The 26,416-nt window shown below is 29.3% G+C and overlaps 1 protein-coding gene across 1 annotated transcript in view; it reads right to left on the reverse strand.

Moving 5' to 3' along the window:
• LOC129989090 (cilia- and flagella-associated protein 53-like) overlaps positions 1–26,416 on the reverse strand; it is an 89,621-nt gene that overhangs the window by 12,449 nt on the left and 50,756 nt on the right. Inside the window, exon 5 of the mRNA XM_056097414.1 lies at positions 19,132–19,435. Coding sequence (XP_055953389.1) covers positions 19,132–19,435 — 304 coding nt within the window. The remainder of the gene's footprint in view (positions 1–19,131; positions 19,436–26,416) is intronic.

A 26,416-nucleotide genomic window follows, 5' to 3' on the forward strand; every position in this document is an offset into this window, starting at 1 on the left:
TCAGTTTCCCATTCAAACGACACAAGATTATATTTAGATTCTCCTCTTATCATTAGAGATAATTTTTCTATCTAAATCTGAGATTTGCAGATTCTCAGCATACTTTTAATAGTTTAAGTAAATCAAATATAACTAATAACTGTGAATTAATATTACAGTAAAGATTTATACTATAATCAAATTAGCTACTTGTTGTTACCACAGGTTCAGCAAAGAGAATAACAAACTTTTCAGCAAAGAGAATACTTGATTCATCCTTTTTATGATGAAAATTTCATCGCAATCGAAAACGCATCGCAAAGCTAATTTAGAAAATTGTTATTTCTTTCCATCTACAACGTCGGTTAGATCAAATCCATGATACTTTTCATCCACACAAGCGCACAAACCTCTATTCGGCAATGGTATGAGGTCCCCAATAAGGCATTTGAATCATCAAAAATTTAAGTGCTTCGTTCTCATATAAAGGATATCACTTATATCTTGTTAAAAATTAATGGCAAAGGTAAGAACTTACCCAAATTTTAAATGTTAACAGCCACAAATATATATAAATAAGTGCTTTAATTTATTCTTTGTTAATGTTCTAATGGATATCTCAATCTGATTTGTCGAATGCGAAATAGCATAAATTGTGACTTTATTATTAGAAAATATTAATAATTTCTTAGATAATAGATAATTTTTTTCTAAATTTCTGTTTTAAATTATTCTATTTTCAGAAATTAATACTCAGTTGAAAATTAGCATAGTGTCCAAGAAAAGAATAAGTCACGTCCCATTTATTTGTCCTTTCAATACTACAAGAAATTCCAAAATTACATTTAAAATTATAATTAAAATTATTACATTTAAAATTTACGAATAATAAAAATTTCGAGAATTGCAAAGATGATGAAGATGTGAGTTGCTAGATTTGCTGTATTAAAAATTAAAAAAAAACAACTGCAAGAATGAAAGCTTTGAAAATGTTGATTTCGTTTTCTTAAATTCGTTTAATAATATTTGTCTTTTAATAATATTTTAATAAAAGAAGAGAAATTTAGATCGAATTTTATTAATATTATATTTATAGAATTATTTAGAAATAACTCTATAAATATAATATTGATAAAAACTTTTTATACAGAAAATTTCAGCCAAAATCCATATGCGTGGAATATGGCTTCAATAAATGAACATTTTAAAAAATGATTATTTTAAAAAAAGGATTAACTGATTGGTCAATAAAGAATTGATCTCATTTCACGGTTAATGATTACATTGATTGAATAATGAAAATTCGTTCAATGAAAAAATCACTATTAATTTCAATTGCAAAATTGTGCAAGAATTTCTCCACTTTTCTTTAAACTAGAATCGTGCAATAGAAAGTCCAATCAAAGCCATTTAAAACCAAACCGTCTTTATTATGCATAACATCACCATAATTCATAAGGAAAATCACGTTGGCGCCATCAAAATCCTCAATAAAATAATTCAAAGTTCCATGCTTTCTTTCAACTATTATTTTTTTTAAATTTTTCATGACAAAAAGAAAGGACTCTTGCCCTGTTTTTCGCAAATCAAACACAATTCCTCATCACATTGCTCTAATTTTCCAAAAACCTGTCATTAACTGCGTCTTTTTCCGGCATTCTTAATATAAAAAATAAAGAACAAACAATCCCATCGATCGTTTCCACAACTGTAACTGGAGGTAGTTTTCCCCGCCTTAGAAAAATAAAGCTTCGATTTTATTTTTGATTTTCTTTGTTTGTTTTTTTTATGCGGAAGCAAATCCGCCCCGATCCTCTCGTGCAAACGATTTTGGAGTTTATCGTGCAGCTCTACGTCAGTTGCAGATCTCTGCTGGACCAAAATTTCCTTTGGTAAGCAGCTTATCTTAGAGGAGTTTCGTTCTTTATGGCGTGACCACCAACGTGTTATCCATTGCGAATTAATATATACAGTACATAACACGAATAAAAGCGACGTACGTGAGAATTTCATAGCACGCAGGTCCTAAATTATAAATCTATTGTGTTTCTTTCGTTATTATAAACTCCTTCGTGTTAAACAAACATATATTAAGTGAAGAACATACTAGTGTTGGAAACATTTATTACGGAAAAAAGTGAACTCAAGTTTAAATATTCGTAAAACAGATTATAGACATTCTATTTCATAATCAAAAATTTAGCATCAAATTAATCATTATAAAATTTTTATGATCAAATTCAAATTTGACATCATTATTATTCAAGGTTTCACTTCATAAATACTATTTGATTTCTACGTTATTACTTATCACTATGAAAAATGCTAAAATATGCCTTCAAACTTCCAAATGTAATTATTTTTATTAGTAATATAATATTATGGTCCGTTTCACCGGTAAGAAATAGTGGAAAGAAATTAAATTTACATCTATCTTGTATCACAAGATCATAAATAGAATCCATTAGCAGTAATTTAATTCAATATAAACCATCAGGAATGGTGTGTGAAAAATTTTCTCTATAATCTCCCATAAAAGAATCATTCCTGAAAGCGCCTTACGTGATATTGGCATTGTGGTAAAAGCTTATAAGCCAGTTAATAGCTACGCTACATGAGCAATTGCTTTTGTATTGTGGTAATGTTACTCGGCTGCGAACCACAAGGTCCCAGGTTCTATCCTCGCTCATACCAATCCGCCATAGCATACAGTAGTCAGGAAATATTAACTTTTGGCGTGAATTTAGCATTTTGGCTGAATCTTTCGTGTCATCTTTGGCGAGTTTTTTGGAGATTAATCCCTGACTTACGGTTAATAGTATCCAAAACTAAATTTGTTTTTTATGACCGATTGAAGCCAAAATATGACACAAAACTGCACTTGTAGTCACAAAATCCGTAGAAAATTTGATATATTTAATTCATTGCGGTTTGGAGTTGTCACGTTTACATGTTTCTAATAGTACAGACGTACAGACAGTCAGAACCTTATTGGATTTGGCTCAAAATTTAATAGGCGTTTACACACTAGATGTTTAATTTGTATACCGAATTTTATCTATCTAGCTCACTTCGTTTTGTAATAATCATATTAACTCATATTTAAACAACCGGTCAGACGAACTTCTGAACAGATTTTACTCAAAATTTGACAGAAATCTGTAAATTTGGTGTAAAAATCGCTCTCTAGCTCAAAGTGTTTTTAAGTTGTCTTTGTCACAGACAGGGAGACAGATAGACATTTTCTAAAAGTGTATTCTTCGAATTCATTGAGGTTTAAAATGTGGAGATTCGTCAAAATCTCGAGTTCGAATTTTTTAAAGATTACCGTATTTTCTCTATACCACGTATATGACAAAGTAAAAACTGTAGATTATAATCGCCAAAATATTACTAATAATTAGCAAAATAAACTTTAAATTATAAAATTTGCTTGAAGTTTTGGCATATTTTTAATTGTTTACAGTAATAATTTGAGAACAACGCTGCTCAAAACTAGAAGATTAGCTATATAGATACAATTTTGCAAGTACTAATTAAACCAAAATTGTAAATCCTCAACATTCTTTCATCAAAATCTGACAATACAAATAAGCCTTAAGCCGTTCTCTTCATTGTACTATGTAGCTCTCTTTAATTTTCTGTGAGCTGTCGTAAAATTTCAACTTTAAATTAAAGTAAAGTGATTAAATTTCTTTTTTAAAATCTTTTTTTGCTGAAACCGAGCAGGCTTTTTTTAAATATGAGTATAGAAAACGTAATCGTTTGGCATCGATATCTTATGTGCACTACATAATAATTTTCTTAATTCATGTAGTATCTCAAAAACAATTGTTCAATTAAAATTTCTCTGCTTCATCATAAAATACAATTTCTAGTTTTATTTCCGAAAGGATTTAAATGACATAAATAATAATTTTTTTTATTCGATCTATGAATATACATAAAAAAAACTATGAAATCTGAATTTTATGCAGTACTTTGGTTCTAAGGAATCATATTCTGTAAAATATTCTTGACACTCCAATTTTAAAATTTAAGAAAAAAATTATTTTTTGCGAGTAAATCTTGTCGAATTATGAAGTTTTGAATATTACAATTTTAAAAAATCAACATATTGATAAATTCAGGCCAATCAAACTTGGAATCTCTGAGCAATGATTGGTTTATCTTTTTCGAAACGGTCAATGAAGTGTCTAAAATCGCGTTTTTAAAAGTTAGTAATGTATAAATTTTTATAACTCATTTAGTTTTAGTCGCAACAGAATAAAATTTTCTTTTCAGTTAAAACTATACGTCTTTGGCTATCAGCTGGTTCGCTGGTAATATTAGTTATATTTAATTGAAACCTTATAAACATATTTCGGCGAAATCATCAGACATTAAAGTCATATTATTTTAACTGTCTGTTATATATGCTCTATTTATTATGTACATGAACCTTTCTAATGTAGACTAATTCCTATGACGTTATGCCGCTGTTAACCAGTTAACTGTTTTTGACGAGTATACTCGTCATGGAAAACGTACATTTTGCGTTATGACGAATTTATTTAATGACAATTGTTATATTCATATAATAATTGTTTAATAATTATATTTATTATTAATTAATTATTATATTTATATACTTATGACAATTTAGATACGCATTTTCCGAAGAGGTCGAAACAGTTAAATGGTTAAAAATTTATCTTTCTTCTAAATATTGTAATTTCATTTTTTATACATCTCATCATATAACGTCACAGAGATTAAACAGAATCCTTTTTCCTTAATTTTAATCAATGGAAGAAAATGAGGCGATCAGATAGTTGAAAAAAAACAATTAAAACAGTTTCAGGACATATAATAAAATGAGGACAAGAAATGTAATTCTAACTAATAAAATTTAATAGAAAAGATCATATTTTATTATGTTTCAATGCTCCGAATACATTTTAAACAAAAATAATTAGAGTATTCATTCCTCAAAGAATATGTCACGACAAGTACCAAACATTTAACCCGAGAGTAATCTTCACTAACTAAAACACCAGTATAAATTCCTCATTTCTAGTAGGAATGATAGAATTCAGCTACCTTATTCAGCTCAAACATCCCACACAATTCTATTCTAGAGTCTCCCAATATTTCATATAAATGAATTTTTAATGAACCATCATTTCCTCTCTCTCGTACTTGAACGAGAAAGAGCAGATGCGGTTCAAAAGTTACTAGAGTGAGTACTCGTAAGATCCGTTCTCCCAAATGGTGCTTGATGGACGTTTAAGTGCGGCATCATTAACCGAAGAGTGGTTTCCATTTCATACTTTCCTACCATGCATATCAGACGAGTCTGTGAAATCGATTAATGGTTCAATTAATCGCATCCGGGGAGGATCCGATTACGAGTACCTGACTAAGTAATCGAGGATGAGTATGCTACTCCAGTTGAAGGTCATAATGTCGAATGGGTTGAAAACTCATGAATCTTGAAGTTAGCTCTCAGTCAAATCGTGGAGTAATGGATTCTCCACGACCTGAAGAGAATATTTCAGCACGTTTCTGAGTCTGGTACGTTTTATGTAAAACTGCTGTAAAGGTTAATTATGCTTTGTAAAGTACCTTCATGTGATTTTAGGTAAAGCAGAAAGCTAATTTAAATGAGGGACAACCTGAATATATTTAAAATAAAAAGGAAGAAACAACTAATTAGGGGAATTGCACAAATATCTCAGAGATAGATCATTTAGTGTGAGCTTTCAAATTATTGGTAATAACCACACAAATATCTTCTAAACAACGTTTATAATTGCCATACAAACTAAGTCGAGAATTTCCATCAATTTTCTTACAGTTTCTGTATCACAAATTGACAGACTAGTGTTTATTTAAATATTCGGTAAAGTGAAATTTTCGTTACAGTTCAAAATAAAAGCAATGAAAATAATAATTTGAGACTACAAAGGACGAATAATCAACTTAACTGCCTCCCATTTTTATTAATATTTTAACACTTCTGGTAAATAGCTGGTTTTCAGGAATATTGTTGTGTTTAATTTCATTTCAATTTCCTATGAATGATTAAGTTTTATGATTCTCTCAATAAAGTAAATTTAAGTACCAAATTATGGCATAAATTGAAACCTCTTGTTATTTTAAGTCTTATGCCCATTTTGTGTATTGTGTGCATATGAAATTGCTAGTGAAGTCTAATCTTATGGCATCAAAGGGCATTAAATACTCGTGTCAGTGTAATTTTTCAAAAAGGACATTGTATTTTGATTTAATATAATTTCTTTTTCTTATGTAAACTGTGCAAACTATAAGCAGAATCTTAATTCCTTTTTTTCAACAATTGGCAAAAATCACATGATTAAATATTTAATGAAACAAACGATTTTAATTTCACTGCAACAATTAAAACTGTTGCTGAAAATTAAGCAAAAAAATTTTATTGTAAAAATCAGCACAAACTTCAAAGAAATTAAACCGATACCACTAAAAAGCAATTTTAAAAACTTTAAAATATAAAAGACAGGGTTTTGAAATAACTACCATCCGTTATTGCGGTAAACTCCCAAACTCAGTTTGGTTCGTAATTAATTCAGAATTTAGCTGATTTAAAATTTCTAATCGAAATTTCAAAACATTCGTTACGGACAGCATATCCCCACTATCTAAGACATAAATATATTCCGAAAAACTCAGAAAAATGCTCTGTAAAGCGTTCAACACGCATCCTCTTTTATTATTAATAAAGATTAATTGAGTATCTAAAAATGCCTCTATCAGAAATCTTAAAATACTGAAATCAATAATAGGGTAAAAAAAAATTTCACTAATTAAATGGCGGAAATATTATAAAGTAAATAAGCGGTGGTTTAGTAATATTATTATTTATTAAAATTTAAACTGATAATTGAATCTTAAACGCATGATTTACGAGTATTATGCGTTCTAAATATGATTTTTAAAAACGTATTTTCAATAAATTAATTGCTATAAAGAGCGTAAAATAATAAAAAAGTTTATTATTTTTAAATCTTATCTAAAGTAGTAACTTTGAAAATAAAAAATACGTTTTTTATTGGGCAAAAAAGTACATGTAAAATTTTCTTTATAATATAGCTTAAATAATCGAATTTTTACGCAAAAGTTTATAATCATATACGACTAATTTGCTCTCAAGATAAATAATATTTAAAGGACATTCAAACATCCAATAAAAAACAATGCAATATTGTAATATTTCAGAATGGATTTGTCTATCTTTATTTTAAAAACATACTGATATAAGCTAGCATATCATATAAATATTTCATCATAAAACTTGATGATGAAAAAAATTGTTCCAAGCACTTTACAATGCAAGTTGAAGGGCATAAAGCTATCAAATTAGGACTACAGTTACTTTTTGTGTAATAGCTTTCCAATAAGAAACATTTTCAAAGTTTTAATTCGATTTTAATTAAAAAATTAATAAAAATTTCAACTTTTTTTCTGGAAGAATTTTGGACTGGTTTATTCAAAAAATATTTTTTCGTTGTTATGAATTTTATTTTTATGACATTTTTTTCCTTATATAAATTTATAAGAAATTATTATTTTTATATAAATTAAATATAAAATGAAATAATTTAAAAATGAAACAAAATATAATTTTATATTATTTCATTAAATTTTTATTTTTAAATAAAGTTTTTAACACATTATTAAATATATTTTACAGCAATAATTTTCATACATTTATAGACGATCATATTATATGTACATTCGCTTTATAGATAGAAATTAAATACTTTTTAGCGTATGTCATAGCTGCCATAAACGATGAGATAATTTTTGTAATAAAATAAATATTAAAGAATTAAGATTAAAACATAAATCATGCTATTATGTGTCAGACTAAAGTTTCGAACTTCCTGCATTTATTTAATTTTTTGAAGAAATGGACAAACCAAACAATGAACATTGAAATCGACAAAAAAAAGAAATGTTTTCTAAAGTTTTGTCAAAAACAATCATTTAAAGATTTAAGCTCTTTCGGAAGCTTTGCATTTACGTGTATCCTAATCTCCGTTAAAGAAAACGAGTTAACGTATATCATAGTGAAATTCATCTGTCTCCTACATCACCATCAATAAAGTAAAAATGATATTGACAGTATGAAGTTATGACTTCATTTGAATTATAAATTCAAAGAAAAAAGGTTCTTATCATATGAAAATAATAAAAAAAATTCTGCTTTAAAAACCTCATATATAATATATTTTTATGCATGCTAAAAATAAGAACAAATTATATTAAAAACTCATAGAAAACATTATGCAAGATGCTAAAAATAACTCTGCTAATTGTATAAATTAAGTGTATTTACATAGAGTACAAACTTGTATATCGAGTTACAAAAAAAAATCGAGCTATTAATACCTTTCGTTAAAAAAAATTAATCTTCCCAAAATTTCTTTGCTATCACTAGATGAATTCATAAAAATCCTTTCAATTATTAATCCTTTTACTAAAATCTTTCGGTAGCAAGAAAATTTTCATTAAAATTGAGATATTTGGATAAAACCAAACCCAAAATTTGAATAAAGCAGTTTTCGATCATTTGGATGATCAAAGCCCCCTTCAAATAATGTCACGACTCTATTAAGCTGGATAACCGACAACGTGACATAAAAATGTGACCTGTAACGTGACACAAACTTTCTAAAACTAATGCATCCCCATTAGACATCGCAATTTAAAACAGCACTCCAAAAAGAACATTAAAATATATAAATCTATAAGATAATAAACGATTAATTTATGTTTGTAAGATTCTATAAATAAAATGAACAACATATGAAATGATCCAAATAGAATTCTAAAATAGCATATTTAATGGCGACATATTTTTGAACAAAAAAAAATATGAAAATGTTTTTTTTTTTGTAATTGCAGACGATACTGCTCGTTGCATTCAGTTCTAATCTTTCATAATTGGTTTTTTATGCCACGTTTTTTTTTTTCAAAAATATTTTTTATGTCACGTTGCCAATGGTTGATAGCTAAAGAAATTTAAATAAAAAGTCGTCTGCTTCACGTTGCGAGCCCACGAGGTATTAAACTTGTTTATAGCAGAAAAACCTGAGTTTGGGAAATAGTAGAAGTTTATATGGCCTTAATTATAAAGATAAATATTTACCTGCATGTCTTATAAAACATTTATGGTTCTTGTTTAATTTTGAAAAATCTGGCATAAGTATTCTTCAAACACGCAACTAAATTACCGAAATTTAAAATTTAATTAAAAATAAGTTAGTTTTGTTTTTGATCTTTCCACGCATATTTTCCGAAAATATTATTCAAAATATTATATCACAAAAATTATTTTTAAAATAATTTAAAACTAAAACTGCCTTTAAAATTATATCAATTATCTAAAATTTTATAATTTTTAAAATTTAAATTTGAAATACAATCTAAATATAAGAATGTTTTCATTATTATGATGAATTTCAAACTAATTTCATTTTTTGTCAAAGTTAAAATTAAGATTAAATTAATTGCTTTCATTGGGTTTCATTAACTTAGAAATGGAAATTTTACTTCGATAATTATTATTTACAGTTAGATTGAAACTACTGAGACCGTCTAAGAAAATAGCAAGTCTTTTACGTCTAAGAAAATAGCAAAATAAAATTTGAAATAAATGCATTTCATATTAAAAATTGGAAAATCAGAAAATCTTTACTCCGTGCGAACAAGTTGTTCAACAAACGCAGCTAGTATGGTGCAACAAAAATATATGAATCACATTTTTTCTTGCTCATATACGTAGTATAGAGAAAGTGTAGTAATCGTCAAAAAATCGAACTCGAGACTTTGACGAATCTTTACGTTCAAATCCTGAATTCGAAAAAAAAAAAAAAAAAAAAAAATTTGAAAATGTCCATCTGTCTATCTGTGACAAAGATAATTCAAAAATGCTTTCAGCTAGAATTGAGAAAAATCGATTGATTGAGCCATCGATTGAGAAAAATGTGTGTAAAATGCAAATTAGTTTTTTGTTTTTTGGATACTGTTAACGGCATGCCAGGGATTAATCACCAACAATTCGCCAAAACTGATAGAAAAGATTCAGTCAAAAAGTCTAAATTGACGCCAAATGTTAATATTTCGTAACTATTGTACGCCAAAGCCATGTAAGGCGTTCTCAGGAATGACACCTTTATGAGAGAATATGCGAGGAAATTTTGTAGACACTACTCACGCTGATTATTTTCTCGTATGCAATGTTTATATATATATATAATATTATTTGTTGTGAAGCATGATGCAGTTTGAAGACAATGAAGATACTTTTAATTTCGTGACGTCGTTTTATTTCATTTTGAAGAAGAAAGCATATGTACAAGCGACGTGCACACAGAACGACACAGAAAGGAATGAGGAAAAAGCTCTTGGACATTTTATCCCTGGTCTTATATAACCTATGATTTTGATAGGGAAAATATTTCTTTACAGTGCTAATGTATTATGAGATTTCGATAGGGATTTTCATTACACGGGTGGACAAGGTAGGGGAAACACAGGGAGATTTTAAAAAAGAATTTGCTTGATCAGCGGTATGTTATCTCTTCACGCGTAGTGTGGGAAAGTTAGATTTTAGCTGATTCAACAATTTAACAAAGCTTCTCTTGAATTAATTAAGTAGAGACAGTGGAATTGGATCACGAAATAAGAGAATATTTTAGAATGAAGTTACTAGGGGCTAAATTAAGATAAAATCTTGAAAATTAATTAAATTGAAATTAGAGTTAAAATATCATTACATATATATATATATATATATATATATATATATATATATATATATATATATATATATATATTTGTATTGGTTTGTAAGTTAGTTATTGAGCAAAGATTGGAGAGTGTGGGTATACTGCATATTATATAACACATTAGCATCAATGGAATAAGAAATGAATTCGTCTTCATTTCTACATTGTTGTATCATAATTTTCAATTTCCTAAACTAGTTTTTAATCGGGATAATTGCTCTTCGCTCTCGTTTTTACACACCAAAGCAACTGCTAGTGAAAAGTGCACTTCCCGCTTTGCTTTTGGTAAATACAATAGTAAGTAGTAAAGCCCTTAAAATAAATTTCCATTAAATCATTTTGCTTATAGCAAACCAAAAAGAACCATCCAGAACAATCAGCAGTTTATTTTGATTGAAAGAATCTAATTAATATAATAAAATAAGAAGGGAAGCGTTTCTATAATTTCAAAGATATGATGAATTATTTTCTATGTAAACCAGGAACAAACTATTTTCTTTGAGTTTCTAAATTCATTCTATATTTTTAAGAGATAAAATTTTACTTTAAGAGGTTAACAATATCAGAGAATAGTCTCTTGTTGTAATAGTCATGTAGACATTTTAACATCAATTGCTACTAAAAATAGCTTTCCAGAAATTATAAATTTAGATAATGCGGAAATAATTAATTGTCACGAAGTGAAATGCAACATGCGTGTTGAAGAATGGCATTTTCTGTTTCTTTATTGCTTTTTTTTTGTGCTTGTGTGGGCAAATATTATTGGCTAAATAAAAATTTTATGAACCGCTTTCGTATTTATTTTATGACAAAAAACTTGATATTCAAATATTTTCTATAATATTAATGAAATTAATATTTTCTATAACATTTAATTAAATATTCAAGACTTAGTGCTCAGATTTTGAGCCTGATCATATGGCAACAATGTTTAATAGAAAAAAAAATGGAATTATATATATTAGGATATTGTAAAGAAGAAGCGCCTCAATCTCAGCAGACACCCGAGCATATGTCGAATCTGATTGGTTTGTCAGATCAGTGAATTGAAAACCGCCAAATGCGTTTCCTGACAATTTTACAGAAACCAATTTTTATCTGCAAAGCGGTAAGCATTGTTCCGTATTGTAAGCATAAGCAATCCATTCACTAATTGCCATAGTCATTATATGGTTTATTTTTGGAAAATAAAAACAATTGTACTTTAAATTGGAAATCAAAATTTTTTAATAAAATTCAGTTTTTAGATTTTATTTTTCACTTTTACTACTTCAATTACTTTTTTAAGCTGAAATAAAGTTAGAAACTATAGTCAACATGCAACAAAAAATGAAGTTCATACATTCTTAGTATTGTTAGTTTTAAATGACATATCTCACTTTTTGGGTGTAAGGAATTCTTTATTTGAAAATAAAAGAAAATTGAAAATAAGGATTCAAGAAAAATTTCAGTTAACATATACAAATAATTTATTTCTATAATACTTTCCAAATAAATATGTATGTATGCTTGTAAATAAACTTAGAAACATGTAACAGACCCTGATTTCTTCTATATCAGCTTTATTATAAAACAGATGTGGGTAAAATTTTAATCAACTGAATTACAAAACAAAATACTCAGTAATGATATCTATTCCCAAATTAATTTCGTCAAAGTACATATCAAATTGCCGGAGGGAAAGATAAATAGCCAACAGAAGATCTCCCATGACGTATAGTTTGAAGTCAGGTGATCGAACGAACCAATCAGGTTCGATTTGTGCTCGGGTGTCTCCTGAGATTGAGGCGTCTGTTTAAAAAGAGGTCAAAAGTTTGTTGCTACAAAATGCAAATTACTCATTTTTGCATTTTTAAAGTTTTGGCTTTAAATTCGATGCGATAAAATACATAATAATGCAAAAAAAATCTTACAAACTGACTTATCAAGTTAAATAAAATCATATTCTGTTCTGTGCGAAGCTAAAAGACAGATGATATGCTAATCGGGCGCTTTAACATTTTAAAAATGTTAAAATATTAAAAACAAAATTTGGATAAGTAATTAAACAAGCAGAAACAATTGTAAAAGACAGAGTTTAATGGTGAATTATTATATGCACATATTAATTTTTTTTCTTTATTCAATAAAAGCAAAAATGAAAATGCTCGTAGCAGGTAACTTAATTTTTATATTGGGATAAACATTCTCAAGATAAATGTAATTAAACGATAAAATAAGTTTAATATTTGTAAAAAAAAATAGAATTATTGTAAACTTTTTTTGATTAATTTTACAAATTTGATTAAAAATCAAACAAAAATTGTATAAAATGAAAGTGAAGTAGGTGAAAAGGTTTTCTTTTTAATTTTAAGAAGGTATAAAAATAATTTTATCCTAATGATATGTTCTGGAGTTCTAGAAGAGAAACCTTAAATCTTTTTAACGCCTTTTCTCCTCCTACTTTCATTCGAATCCATTCAAGTTTGTGTAATTATATCAATTTCAAACAAACAAATAATCATTCAATTTTATAAATAATCTAAAGACATAAAATAATAAGATCTGGGCACACTTATAGGCTTAATTACGTGATTTAAATTTTCAAATGTAATCCAAGGAGTTAGATTTGAAATGAAGCCTTCTTTTCAATCAGCTAAATATAAATCACAGCTTTACTATTGAATACTAAGCTAATGAGTCAACTGAAGAAAATTTATGAATTCGTTAGAAAAAAATAATCATTCGCTTTTGAGATCATGAGTTTGCTTGAATTATCATGTTTATGGAGAAATTCGGTGAATATGAATACAACTCTAACGAGCTCAGTACGAGGTTCTTTTTTTCCAGTTATCGAAGTTGATCCATCTTTGATCAAGTTTTATTTTTTTAAAGTAAATTAAATGCTTTAGAGAATTCTCAGAAACATTCATGTATTGATTATTTACTTAATCGAAAGTATGTCGTTTGTCTAAAATTTCTGTGTTTGCCATTCATTTTACGCTTTTGTAATGTAAATAACTTGTTTCACCTGCCTGGTGAATTTGTTTTGATAACACATAAAAAAGAAAAATCCTTTTCAGGACCAACAAATTGTGTTCTTTATTGATGAAAGATTTAGAAAAAAGTAAATTAAGATTTTTATTGTTCCATAAAATTATCTTTTCTTATGATAAATTTGCTAAGCTGACAAAGCACAAATCTTAATATATATAAATTACGTGTCACGTTGTTTGTCCGCGATGGACTCCTAAACTACTTAACCGATTTTAATCAAATTTGCACAAAGTGTGCAGTTTGATCTAACTTAAAAGATAGGATAGCCCTTTTTTTGAATTTTTAATTAGAAATTTAATTATTAATTAAAAACTAACATTCCAGCCAAAAAAATCGTTTCATTTTCCGCACCGCCAATCTTATCTTAATATATATAAATTACGTGTCACGTTGTTTGTCCGCGATGGACTCCTAAACTACTTAACCGATTTTAATCAAATTTGCACACCGTGTGCAGTTTGATCTAACTTAAAAGATAGGATAGCCCTTTTTTGAATTTTTAATTAGAATTTTAATTATTAATTAAAAACTCTACTTTCCCGCCAAAAAAATCGTTTCATTTTCCGCACCACCAATCTTATCTTAATATATATAAATTACGTGTCACTTTGTTTGTCCGCGATGGACTCCTAAACTACTTAACCGATTTTAATCAAATTTGCACAAAGTGTGCAGTTTGATCTAACTTAAAAGATAGGATAGCCCTTTTTTTGAATTTTTAATTAGAATTTTAATTATTAATTAAAAACTGACTTTCCCGCCAAAAAAATCGTTTCATTTTCCCCACCGCCAAATGAGTACGGCTTCAGTTTTTTTTCCCAACAGTAATGAGGCTAGGCTTAAGATTTTTCGGCTGATTATTTAAAACGATTCTATTTATTTTTTTAATGTTTGATGCATTTAAAATTAAACATTGTTAATGAATCGATCTTTCAGATTCATTCTTAAGTACTTTTGAATTAAAATAAAACAGAATAAAGGAAATTAAAAATTTCTAATCTGCATAGAGTTACCCCAACTGGCGTAGAAAAACTCACGCATTTGCGTTACGTTTCGAATCCGAATGTTCGAATTATTTCTGATCCTATCCGAAAACGTTTCTCAGGAATAAGATATCATTTTCCACAATTATTTTTTAATTTATGCAATAAATTTGATACATTGCAACGGATAAAGTATCACGATCTTATGTTTGAATTTTGTATTACTGTGTACGGTGGCAATTCTCAGAAATAAGATATTTTATTTGAAAATGATTAATTACAAACGTTTTAACGGATCACTGATTAATACAGCATACTAAAATTCTGCTTTTTTTTAATTATAAAGAAGTTTGGAAAAATACTTGGAGGTGCACACGGATAATTATTACTTTTCGTTTTGAATGAATTCCGATTAAGTTAAGTTATCGGATATCTAAAGTATAAGTTAAATTTATTTCGTAGTAAACGCAATACAATGAAATTCAATTGTTCTTACTTTTTCAATTTTTGGTATTAGCATAGCCGACCACGTGTTATTTAGACTGAAGTTTAAATTGAATTCATATTATAGTAAAAGTAATACAGTGCAATTCTTCTTGCTTTTTAATTATTAGTGCTTCATTGTTCAACAATCTTTAATTAAAATGCATGTTTAAAACAATCATTCTTATGGCGAAGTTTTGAAACACTTCGATTGGCCATAAACATGCGCGTACAATTGCAAAATGATCCATCAGCACAAATATTTTCTGAACAATTACTAGATATTGGGAACGGTAAAATAGAACTGCAACCAAATACGCAATGCATTAAACTGCCAGACAATTTCTGTACTGTTCTTCAGGGAAAAAATGAATTGATTCAGAGTATTTTTCCGGATATACAGAGTAATTACTTCAATCATAACTGGCTCAGTTATCGGGCTATTTTGGCAGCCAAAAATGTTGATTTGACGAAATTAACCACATAACATTCGATTAAAGATTGGTTCACGTATTATTCTCCTGCGTAATTTGAATCCATCTCGATTATGCAACGGTACGCGTTTAGTCATCAAAAAGATCACCGGAAATATACTTGAAGCTACCATTTTAATTGGAAAGTTTAAAGGAGAAGTGGTCCTGTTGCCACGTGTTCCGATGATACCATCAGAATCTACTATACCCTTCAAAAGGTTACAGTTTCCAATTCGTTTAGCTTTTACCATGTCTATAAATAAGTCTCAAGGCCAAACAATGTCCATTTGTGGTTTAGATTTGGAAAATCCATGTTTTTTTCATGGGCAACAATATGTTGCATGTTCACGTGTAGGAAAACCGTCAAATCTATTTGAGTTAGCTAAAGACAGGTTAACCAAAAATATTGTGCACCGATTAGTGCTAAATTAAATTGAAATTAAAAGTATTTATAATTCAAAATAATAAACATTAAGATAGTTTTAAATATTTTATTAATAAACATTAATAAAAGATTTAAAACTATCTGCCCAACCTACCTCATTTATAAGTTTAAGTGTTAAGTGTTTTTTACTAACAACTTTGTAATGTACTCATTTGTTACAAACTTCAATACAAAAAATAAAGAAATAATTTTTTTTGGTATTGATTTTTGCTGAATATCAATGGTAGTAGAAAATCAATCATGGAGGTCCCCATTTTTTTTACAAATGGCATCTGTGTAAAAAAGCATGGTGGTCCCCATGACTGGTGTTCTCCTACCGTTTCCCTTGAATAGTTTACTACTATGTAATATAACAAAAACCTTAGCCACAGCAACGAGTGGCCTTGTCTGCTAGTTCTTTATTAATAAATTTAAATAATTTACATTTCCGAATGTTTTTATTTATCATAAAGTTCAGATTTACCATTTTTCTGCATTTCGGTAATTTTCTGTGGTATTTTCGTTTGATTGTTGAACTTGTCTTTTAATCACTTTCAAAATTTCAATTTCATTCTTTTTTTATCAAATTTAAATAATTTACTTTGCAAATCTTATTTTTTTATTTATCATAAAATTCTTAATTTATCTTTTTTTTTTGCATTTCTGTAATTTTCTTTATTATTTTTTCTTGATTGCTGATTTTTTTTTCTTCCAATCAGTTTCAAAAATCAACAAAAGAAAAATAAGAATTATTTTTTATTTTTGAAAAAATGTAACTAACTTTTTTTCTGTATTAATTTAAGTTAGAGTGCAAAGATCCATTACAAAAATAAAATAAAAGTATTAAAAAGTTTAATTAATTTATAATTTTATTAATTAATTTATAATTTTATTAATTAATTTATAATTTCAATTAATATTAATGAATTTAACAATTTTAAAATAAAGGCACGCTTTTATTTTTATCAAAAATATAAATCTTGAAAAGAAATTGTGAAAACGTGAAGTACTGGTTGTCATAGAGAAACTGTATTGCATCATATAACATAAAAAATGTGTTAATAAATGGTTATTAAAAGTTAGAAATATGTTATAATTGTAATGAAACTTTTGTTTCCTTTGAGTAATTTTGATCGGTTCTTCACGTTTTTACTATATTGCTTCTTTTTTCATTTTTCAACTTTTAACAATTTGAACCACTTTTTAGTACACAAGTGTTTTTAACGTCCCGGTTTTAAAGCAACGCTAGTTCTATTTTGGGATGAATCTCGTAATTATGAACCACTATCAGTTTACAAAGACGACACCTAAGCTGATACCCCCTCTCCAACAAGCACCATACCAGCGAGAGACATTTGACTTCAATACATTTAAGGTACACCAAACCCGCTTGAATGGCGATTCTTTAGTAGATTCAGGTTTCGAACATGGATCTCTCCGATTCCGAAAGCGATCCAATATCACCAGGCAACTACGGCCATTTTAATACATAAATGAAAGCACGCTTTAAAAGCAGTTTTATTTTAAGATGGTTCTTTATAAGAATATTACCTATAGCAACAGTTTTCGTGACTTGGAGAAAACTTCAGCTGAATGTCTACAATCTTTGGGTTCTTAGAACCCAAAACCTACACACACACACACACACAATTTCAATTTAAATAATTTCCAAGATTTTATCTTAATTTAGCCCATAGTAACTTCATTCTAAAAATATTCTCTTATTTCGTGATCCAATTCCACTTTCGGTTTAATTAATTTCTCTGTAAAACTAATGCGCCATCAGTAAGTACTACGTATCAAATGAAAGTGATACTTCCGTTGCCCTTGTCAAAGGTCAACATATGTATTCCATCGGCGCGTGGCCGGAAATCCTATGATATATAAGACGAGTGATCATTTGTTTCGCCCTTCTTTCTTACTTCTGCTTTAGTGCCGCGATGCGTCTACTTGTAAATAAATTGCTTTATATATATATATATATATATATATATATATATATATATATATATATATATATATATATATATATATATATATATATATATATCCTATCAATTTCTCACTTTTTATGTAAATATGTCTAACATTCGCTTTTGAAATCTGGTTATTTATGCATTGTCTCACGCTCAGATCTAGGAGATAAAATTTCCTAACGCTTAAAATATTGTTTTAAAGATACCTGAGATTGCCTTTCCTAAACCGACACTTATCTAAAAAAATACCTATCAGAATCTCTTAGTAAAATCGCTGAAAGGAAAAATATCTGTCAGTTTTGCTCTTGTGTCGCGATGTCAACAGAACGTGTCTTATCGATATTTCTGGTATCCAAATTATGCCTCCCATGTAAAATAAATTGGAATTCAATCAAAACATTTCTTCTTTTCGATCACGTATTTGCAAAATTATGTTTATATATATACATATATAGTAAATATGACAACTAGAAAATTTTTTATTGAATTTGAACAGGCGAGATATATTTTGAAGGGAGGATAAAAAATACTCAACCACATGTGTAAATATACCATCCAGTTGCAAAGGCGTGGAAATAAGGAAATTTTAAAATTTTATTTCCTCATAACTCTTATGCTACTGAAAATATGAAGTTAATTCAAATTAGATGAATTCTCTCCACATCATAACGAATAACTTTTCCAATGAAAGCGTTTCGATGGCTGCATTTGCTTTGAAGTTATTACTTCAACTGCCTTTTAAACTATAAATATCACTCCTCATCATTTACATTTGAAAGCTCATTATTTGCATTCTCTTACATTTTCATTCATCTTGATAGCTCTAATCCTTAAGAAATCAGAGGAAGGAATTTTAAAAATGATGAAATTTTCTTTTCCTCATATCTCCTGACGAAAGGCATCTACTTAGCTCGTTTAGATTTCTAACAGGAATTTCTGCTATTTGAAATTTCAACTCACCCTGATCTCAGCATCTGTCTCCTTCTCTCTTAGCTGCCTTTGTTTCTCCAGTCTCCTCTCTTGCACCTGCTGTTCGACAAGTCGGGCAAACTCTGCATCCCTCTGCTTCCTCACCTCCTCCTCCATCTGCTCTCTCTGCCCCTTCGCCTCTGCGTCCTTCAGCCACAGCTCAGCATACATCTCCTCCTCCTTGTTCTTCTCCTCAACCTCCGCCAACCTCTCACAGCGCAGACGTCGACCTTCCTCGGCAGTTTCAGTGGCGATCTTCCTGCTCATCAACGTGCGCAACTCCTCGCAGTTACGCCTGGGGAGGGAAGAAAAATTTCAATCAGCGTATTAATTTATTTTTTATTTTTTAATTTGACTTGTGCATGGTTTTGTTTTTTGTTAAAGAAAAAGGTTGCTTCATCTATCATTTAAAAAATTACCCTTCTAATATCAGGCCAGCCTATGAATCAGCGCAAAAAGTGATATGAAACTGAGATGTGTGTTAAACAGTCCTCAAAATGAGGGCTCAGACACAGACATTGGATGACACAGATCCTTTCTTTGATATAAATAAGAATATGTGATCTCCTTAAAAAACTTTTTAGCATTTTTCAAATACAAGTGTTTTTAAGAGAACTACTTGCATCGAAATTGGCGTACAATAGTTACAAAATGTGATTCTTAGGTGTGAATTTAGCATTTTTACTAAATCTATGATGTTATCCTTGGCGAGTTGTCTGATAATTAATCCCTGGCATGAAGTTAATAGTACTCGAAATTCGAATCTGCTTTCATTTTATACGTGTTTTTTCCAACCGATCAAAACAAAAATTTGGCGCAAAACTGCACTTGTAATATCAAAATTACATGCCAAATTTCATATATAAAAGTCATCCCATATTTATGTTATCGAGCTAATAAGTTTCTGAGAGTACAGACCGACGGACAGTCAACACCTTATTAGATTAGGCTGAAATTTTTATAGATATCTACATTATCTATTTTAAATCTGTGCACCGAATTTTATTTATCTAGCTCTCTCCGTTTTATAGTTAACTCATAATCGGACAGTACTTGGAGTACTTCTCATGGAGTGCCTGAACTGGAAGTTCCTCACCTCCAGTCATTGCAATTGGATTGGGTAATAACATGGCAACGAAATTAGTAAATAATAGTACACGAAGAGAATTTTTTAATTTCAGCTATGTCATGATAAGTTACTTAAGAAATAAAAAAAAAGAAGGCAAGAAGTGGTTTTTCATAAATGAATTATCGACGAAATTCAGTTCAGTTATCCCCTTTCCCCAACATGAAATCGTAAACCTTCCTCAAGGCCTTGAATTTCCTGCATGGCAAACGATAGTTGCGAAATATTGATCTTTAATGTAAATCTAGGGTACAATATCGAATAATCCTTGGCATGCGATTACTAAAAATCGATGTATTTTTCTGATAGAATGAAAACGAAATTTGATATAAAACTACAATTCTTGTCACAAGATTACATAAAAATTTTCTTCTACTTAAATCGTTGCGCTGTCGAGTTATACGTTATATGCATGCGAAAGTATAGATGGGTAATCTATCAATCCTTCATCGGATTTGGTTCAAAAGTTGATACGGATTTACATTTTAGATGCTAAAACTGACTACCAAATTGTATTGATCTAGCTTTTTATGTTTTGAAGTTATCGTGTTTACTTGTACTTAGGTAGCCGATCGACAAGCTTTCGCTGCATGGAAATCTTTCAAATTTATTAAAAATCTACAAATTTAAATTAGAAATCAAATACCGAATTTCATCCATATAGCTCAAAGTATTTTTGAGTCACCCTGCATCTAAACGCAAGCCAGAGAGAAACATTCAGGCATATTTTCAAAAACTTTTGGACTTGACGTGGTTGAGTTACCAAGGACCAAACTCGCAACGTTAGGGTTCGTAGCCGCGTAAGTTTAGCCAAAGATGGCTCTTGTGCCAGAAAAATGCAAACAAACCAAACCAAACATCGTAAGATAACCACTACACAAAAGTGATCACTCGTATACGGAGAGTGTTAATTGGCTTATGAAGCTACCTCCACAATACTCCACCACCAGTTAGTCGGCGGTGAGACGAACGATATTTGTCGCTGTTAAGTGATAATATCGGCTGTTGCGTCTAGTGTGCCGGACTTTATAATTATTTTTTATTGCCTGATTTATTTTATTTTTGCTGAGGGTAGTGGGCGCCACAACAGCTGAACGAAGGTTGCCTAGTCTGGCTCACGGGTCAGCAAATGTCGTGGTTGAGTTGCCAAGGAACGCAACATAACCACTAGCGTAACATAACATAACCACTAGACAAAAATGATCACTCGTGTCCAAAGGTTGGTTGTTAACTGGCTTATGAAGCTACCACCACAGACTTATAGAAGTCCAAAACATAAAGATTCATCAAAATCTTGAGTTCGAATGTTTTGACGATTGCTATAATTCCTTTATGTATGCATCGTATGTATGCAGAAATTATGCATTATGTATGCAGAAAGTGAACTTGATAATTGCTAAAGAATTCCAAGTTAATCCATATATAATCTGGTTCTGATACATTGAGGAGCAGGGGGAGATATGACGCAAGAATTATGCGATAAATGTATCTATTTTAATAAATTAGGAGGCGAGTGAATCAAAAGATATTAAAATCAGGCTCAGCTTCTTCCCTTCATAACCAAAGATTGAAGATAAATAAAAAATGACAGCACAAAAAAAGTACTAGAATTCAACACAATCATATTTATAGCAACCCTATTATTTTCTTTGGCACTCTCACCGTATAGACTTTTCTTTTTCCCAGCAAATGAACTCGTCTATTTGGGATCAAGGTCAGCAGCTAACCCATCACTGCCAAGCTATACCTTTCTCTGAGAATCTTTCAATCTACTAATACACAGGATTATACACGAAATACCAGACATAACACTGAAATTACAAATTTGCTGTTTGCATTTAGTGGATTCATTCTTTTCACATCAGCAGGCAATGCAGATAGGTTGATTCATGCATTTAATATGCATGATAAAAGAGAAAATATTAAACTAAAACAGAGTTAAAACTTGGATATTTTTACATTCAAGTATTCATAATAATTCATTTCAAAATTTTAGTCTGAAATAAAATGCATTCAGAGCATTACGAGATATTAGAAAATTATGTATTGCATTCATTGATCACTATTTTACGTATTATCATGTATGCGTATGATTGCACTGCGCAAAAAAATCGCTTGACCTAAAGCTGAGGTTCACAAACTTTTTTTTCTTGTGGACCACTTTCAAAGTTTTACTATTTTCGGTAGACCCCCTGCTGCTACATTTCTACTGTATTCCCAAAACTCCTAAAAAATATCACCCTAAATTGGGGGTGTTAAGAAGAAAAAAACAGTAGCACATTTTCTTGTGTCCTATTTATTAAAATAATACTTGTGGTTATACAAAATTATAAACATTTATTATTACAAACAATCAACAATTGACAAAAAATCAACAATGAACTGTGAAATGTAAATCAACAATAAAAAATAGTCATACTTTTAATGAGACGGATGGAGTACTTGATGAATTGACAGCAGATTATCAATATTTGGCTTCAGTTTTGTAAGAAGTAATCTCAAATCTCCCCGTTCTGTGATGTTCAATCTGCTCCTTTTTTTGTTAACAGTTTGGTAACGACACTAAAACTTTTTTCGACAAGATATGACGAGGGAAACGCTATCAAAAAATTTCGCGCAATTTCCCACAGCCCAGGATATTTTTCGGGGATTTCTGCTGGCAGCCAAAATGTTTGATAGCCTTTTTTAAATTTACCTAGTGAATGATGCTACCTGCCTACGTTGATAGGTAAATCCAAGCCAAAATTTTTGTTCTTTATTATGAAAACCAGAAAATTTTTCGTGGACCACCACTTACAACTTGTGAGCCCGTTTTCTTTTCACGTCTACGTGGACCCCCGTGTGGTCTGCTATGGACCTCTGGGGGTCCACCTGGACCACTTTGGGAACCTATGACCTAAAGTCACCAAATTCAGCATACATATGCTTATTTGAAAGATGGGAGTATGTAGCTTAGTGAGATTTTTAAAATGTTCAATTAGTTAAAAATTAGGCAAGATTTTACCGCTTGTCCAGTTTTACTTCCAACAATTTTGTTGCACAAAATGGACTTTAACACCATTTTAAAATTAAAAAATCCTTTTAAAGATATTTATTAAAATATCATTAATTTTTCCAAAATTTTGAGATTTTTTTCAAAAAAATATCTTTTTAATATAATTTTTAACAATTCATTTCATTGTTGCAACGAAATTCGAATTGATTTTCATTTTTCCACCAAATAATTTCTAATATAATTTTTTTCCGTGGTTGAAGGCTAAGAAATAAACATTTTACTAAATATCTGTTTAGATTATAATGTTATAATCTGTTTAGTTCATATATGTGCTATATAAAGAATTACATTATCGCGGAAGATAATGAGCAATTTGATATATATTACCAGTTATACTTAAGTTTTTACTGGCGTAATGACCTGGGATTCGATTTTCCATTAGGAAAATTCATGTACACTATAAACAGAGCTTGGTGAAGCTATTAAAATGACACTGCTTAAATGTAGAGTACAATTTGATTACTAAAATATACTAAGTTGAAGGAATCATAAACAACAAATTACGTATAAGAAAATAAATTTTTGGTGAACCAGCGGGTCGCCAAAGGCGGCAATTAATGATAAGAATTAAGAAATTAATTCAAACAACCAAATAATTGTTTTTCATGTTACGGGCAGTAATATCAATCAATGGATTAAAAAATAATCCAGTTTGAACTGTCATGATTCGTGCTAAATGAATTTCATATAAGTATGGATCGTCTTTATTGTCATCCGAATACAGGGTAGAGTTAATCTACTTAGTACACAACAGCATATACACGAACCTATTATCCTTATATATCATTGACTTGGATGAGAAAAATTAACAATTTAAAGCAAGTTCATTTCTTTACTTCCTCTATTTATTACAAGTATGGTAAATTGAATTGATTCTTTTATAAATAAGACAGATCAATAGTTACTTTGAAGTTAAACACCTGTGAATTTACTTTAAATTATTGACATTCTCAGTTTTTTTTTTTTTTTAATCTCAAGCTATGTAAAGCTTTATATTTAATCACGTAGTGTCAGAGGATCTATTTAAATTGCTAAACGCTTTTTAAGAATCCTATATTTACCCACCTTTATTTAACTTGGCATGTTTTATGTTTGTAAAGATAGAACTTTTAATCGATTTTTCATTTGATTCCTGATATGCTAAAGCTATGGAATTCTGCGCAATTTTGTGTCCTCGAAAATTATACGTCACTTTAATGTCATTATAATGCTATTACATTTTGATGAACTTTGAAAATGATTTAAATTTCGTATCGATAGTAAAAAATATTGTTGCAAATTTTGCTTAAATGTTTTTTTAAAAAAATTATTAAAATTAGAGAGAAATGTATGTAAAATTAGAATCATTTAAAAAATCATGGTTTGTACTTTAAAACCGCATAAAAGTCAGTTTTATATTCAGAAATCGGCACAAAAGAAAACTCGGGGAAAAAATCTGGCTTAATTTTGTATTTATTGAAATTCCAATAAAAGTTTCAAACAAATCGCTTAGAAGTGCACATCATCCCATCTCAAAAGTATATTTATTTCAAATTTGGTAACAGAGGTCAACCATTCTCCCCTTTGGAACATCAACAAATACGCAGTCTATTTTATTATTAGCAGAAACAAAGTGCGTCGTTATTTTTTCTAATACTTGATTTATATTTGTTATGTTAATACTTTGAATTTAGATACTTATAATCCATTCTTTAATATCAAACTTTAGTTTACGAATAATTGATATTAAAATATCAACTACATTTATAGGGACAACAAATCCATTAGGGCTGCAGAATTGCAGCACTCTCTACATTATTTCAAAATCTTGTTTATTTATAATATTTATTACTTTTTCTGATAATTCATCGCCATATTTGAATGCACATTAAACCACTCATTAATGGCATTCTATAATCTCATTTAAGATGAAAAATGTCATTAATTCGTTTTCTGAAACATCGCGGTTAGTGAAAATTGAAAAGTTTGGCTGTCAGTGTCAAAGCATCAAAAGTTCCTACATGTGCCCAATGTACATCGAGAAGAGTCCCTACATTAAAATGTAGGGAAACGGTAAATGCAGAGCTGTGCGAAGACTAGCTGATTTCGAACTCTAGGAGAAGAAAAACCACAAACCGGCATTCTTGTTGTTTCCCTTTTCTGTATCAATCGTGTTTCCTGGTGTGGTGTGGAGAGGTGGGTGCCATCTCAGGTATCGCCCTCGTCATCTGACAGCGGTTCAAACTTACAAGGTCCGCCTCAAAATAGCCCTAGAGTTGCTTTAAAACGGAAGTTAATATAACTAAACTAAACTAAGCTTCATTTATATATCTTTAAAATTAGGGCTTCCGGCAAGCTTCGGGTTTAACATGCATTGCTTTCAAATGTTTTCTTTGAACAATATAAAATTAACTTAAGGTGTATGTACACACTTGAAACTTCGAAAATCGATCAAAATATCGAATAATTTTTTATTGCTTGATAATGTTCTCTGATCCTTTAACTTTCAAACGATACCAAGATGTTGTCAATATTCGAAATATTTCTCGAGTTATAATTATTTTTCTTGAAGTGCTTTCATTAAAACCTCTAGTTACGGTGTTTTTAAAACTCATTTTATGAAGAATGATATTTTTCCACTATGTTGCTTCATTCAAACAATCATAACTCGACAGGAAATTAGCCAAATACAGTTATTTATATATCAAAATAATCTGTATGAAATAGCGGATGTTTTGTGCTTCAATCAAATTTATATTTATAGAAATAAAATTTTAATAGCTATTTAAAAGTTAAAATTATAGAAAAAATCTCGCTTTTTCTATTTATCGTTGATGAAAAAATTGTTTAAAAAGAAACTATATATTTTTATAACTTGATTGAGTTATAAAACATGAAGACTAATATTAGGCATCATTTCCAACTAGAATTGTGTGTCTATACAAATTAGAATTTAAGATATCATGTTTCAAAAATTAGTCTAATTAGCTCATTAAGTATTATTTAATTAATTAATAATTAGTGTAATGTGGTTTTTTCTCACTGAAATGAGTTTAAACATATATTAATGACCTACTGTGAAAAAACTGGATATTTAAAGTTAAAATTAAAAAACA

The sequence above is a fragment of the Argiope bruennichi genome, chromosome 10 (assembly GCF_947563725.1).
Source record: "Argiope bruennichi chromosome 10, qqArgBrue1.1, whole genome shotgun sequence".
Taxonomy (NCBI): domain Eukaryota; kingdom Metazoa; phylum Arthropoda; class Arachnida; order Araneae; family Araneidae; genus Argiope; species Argiope bruennichi.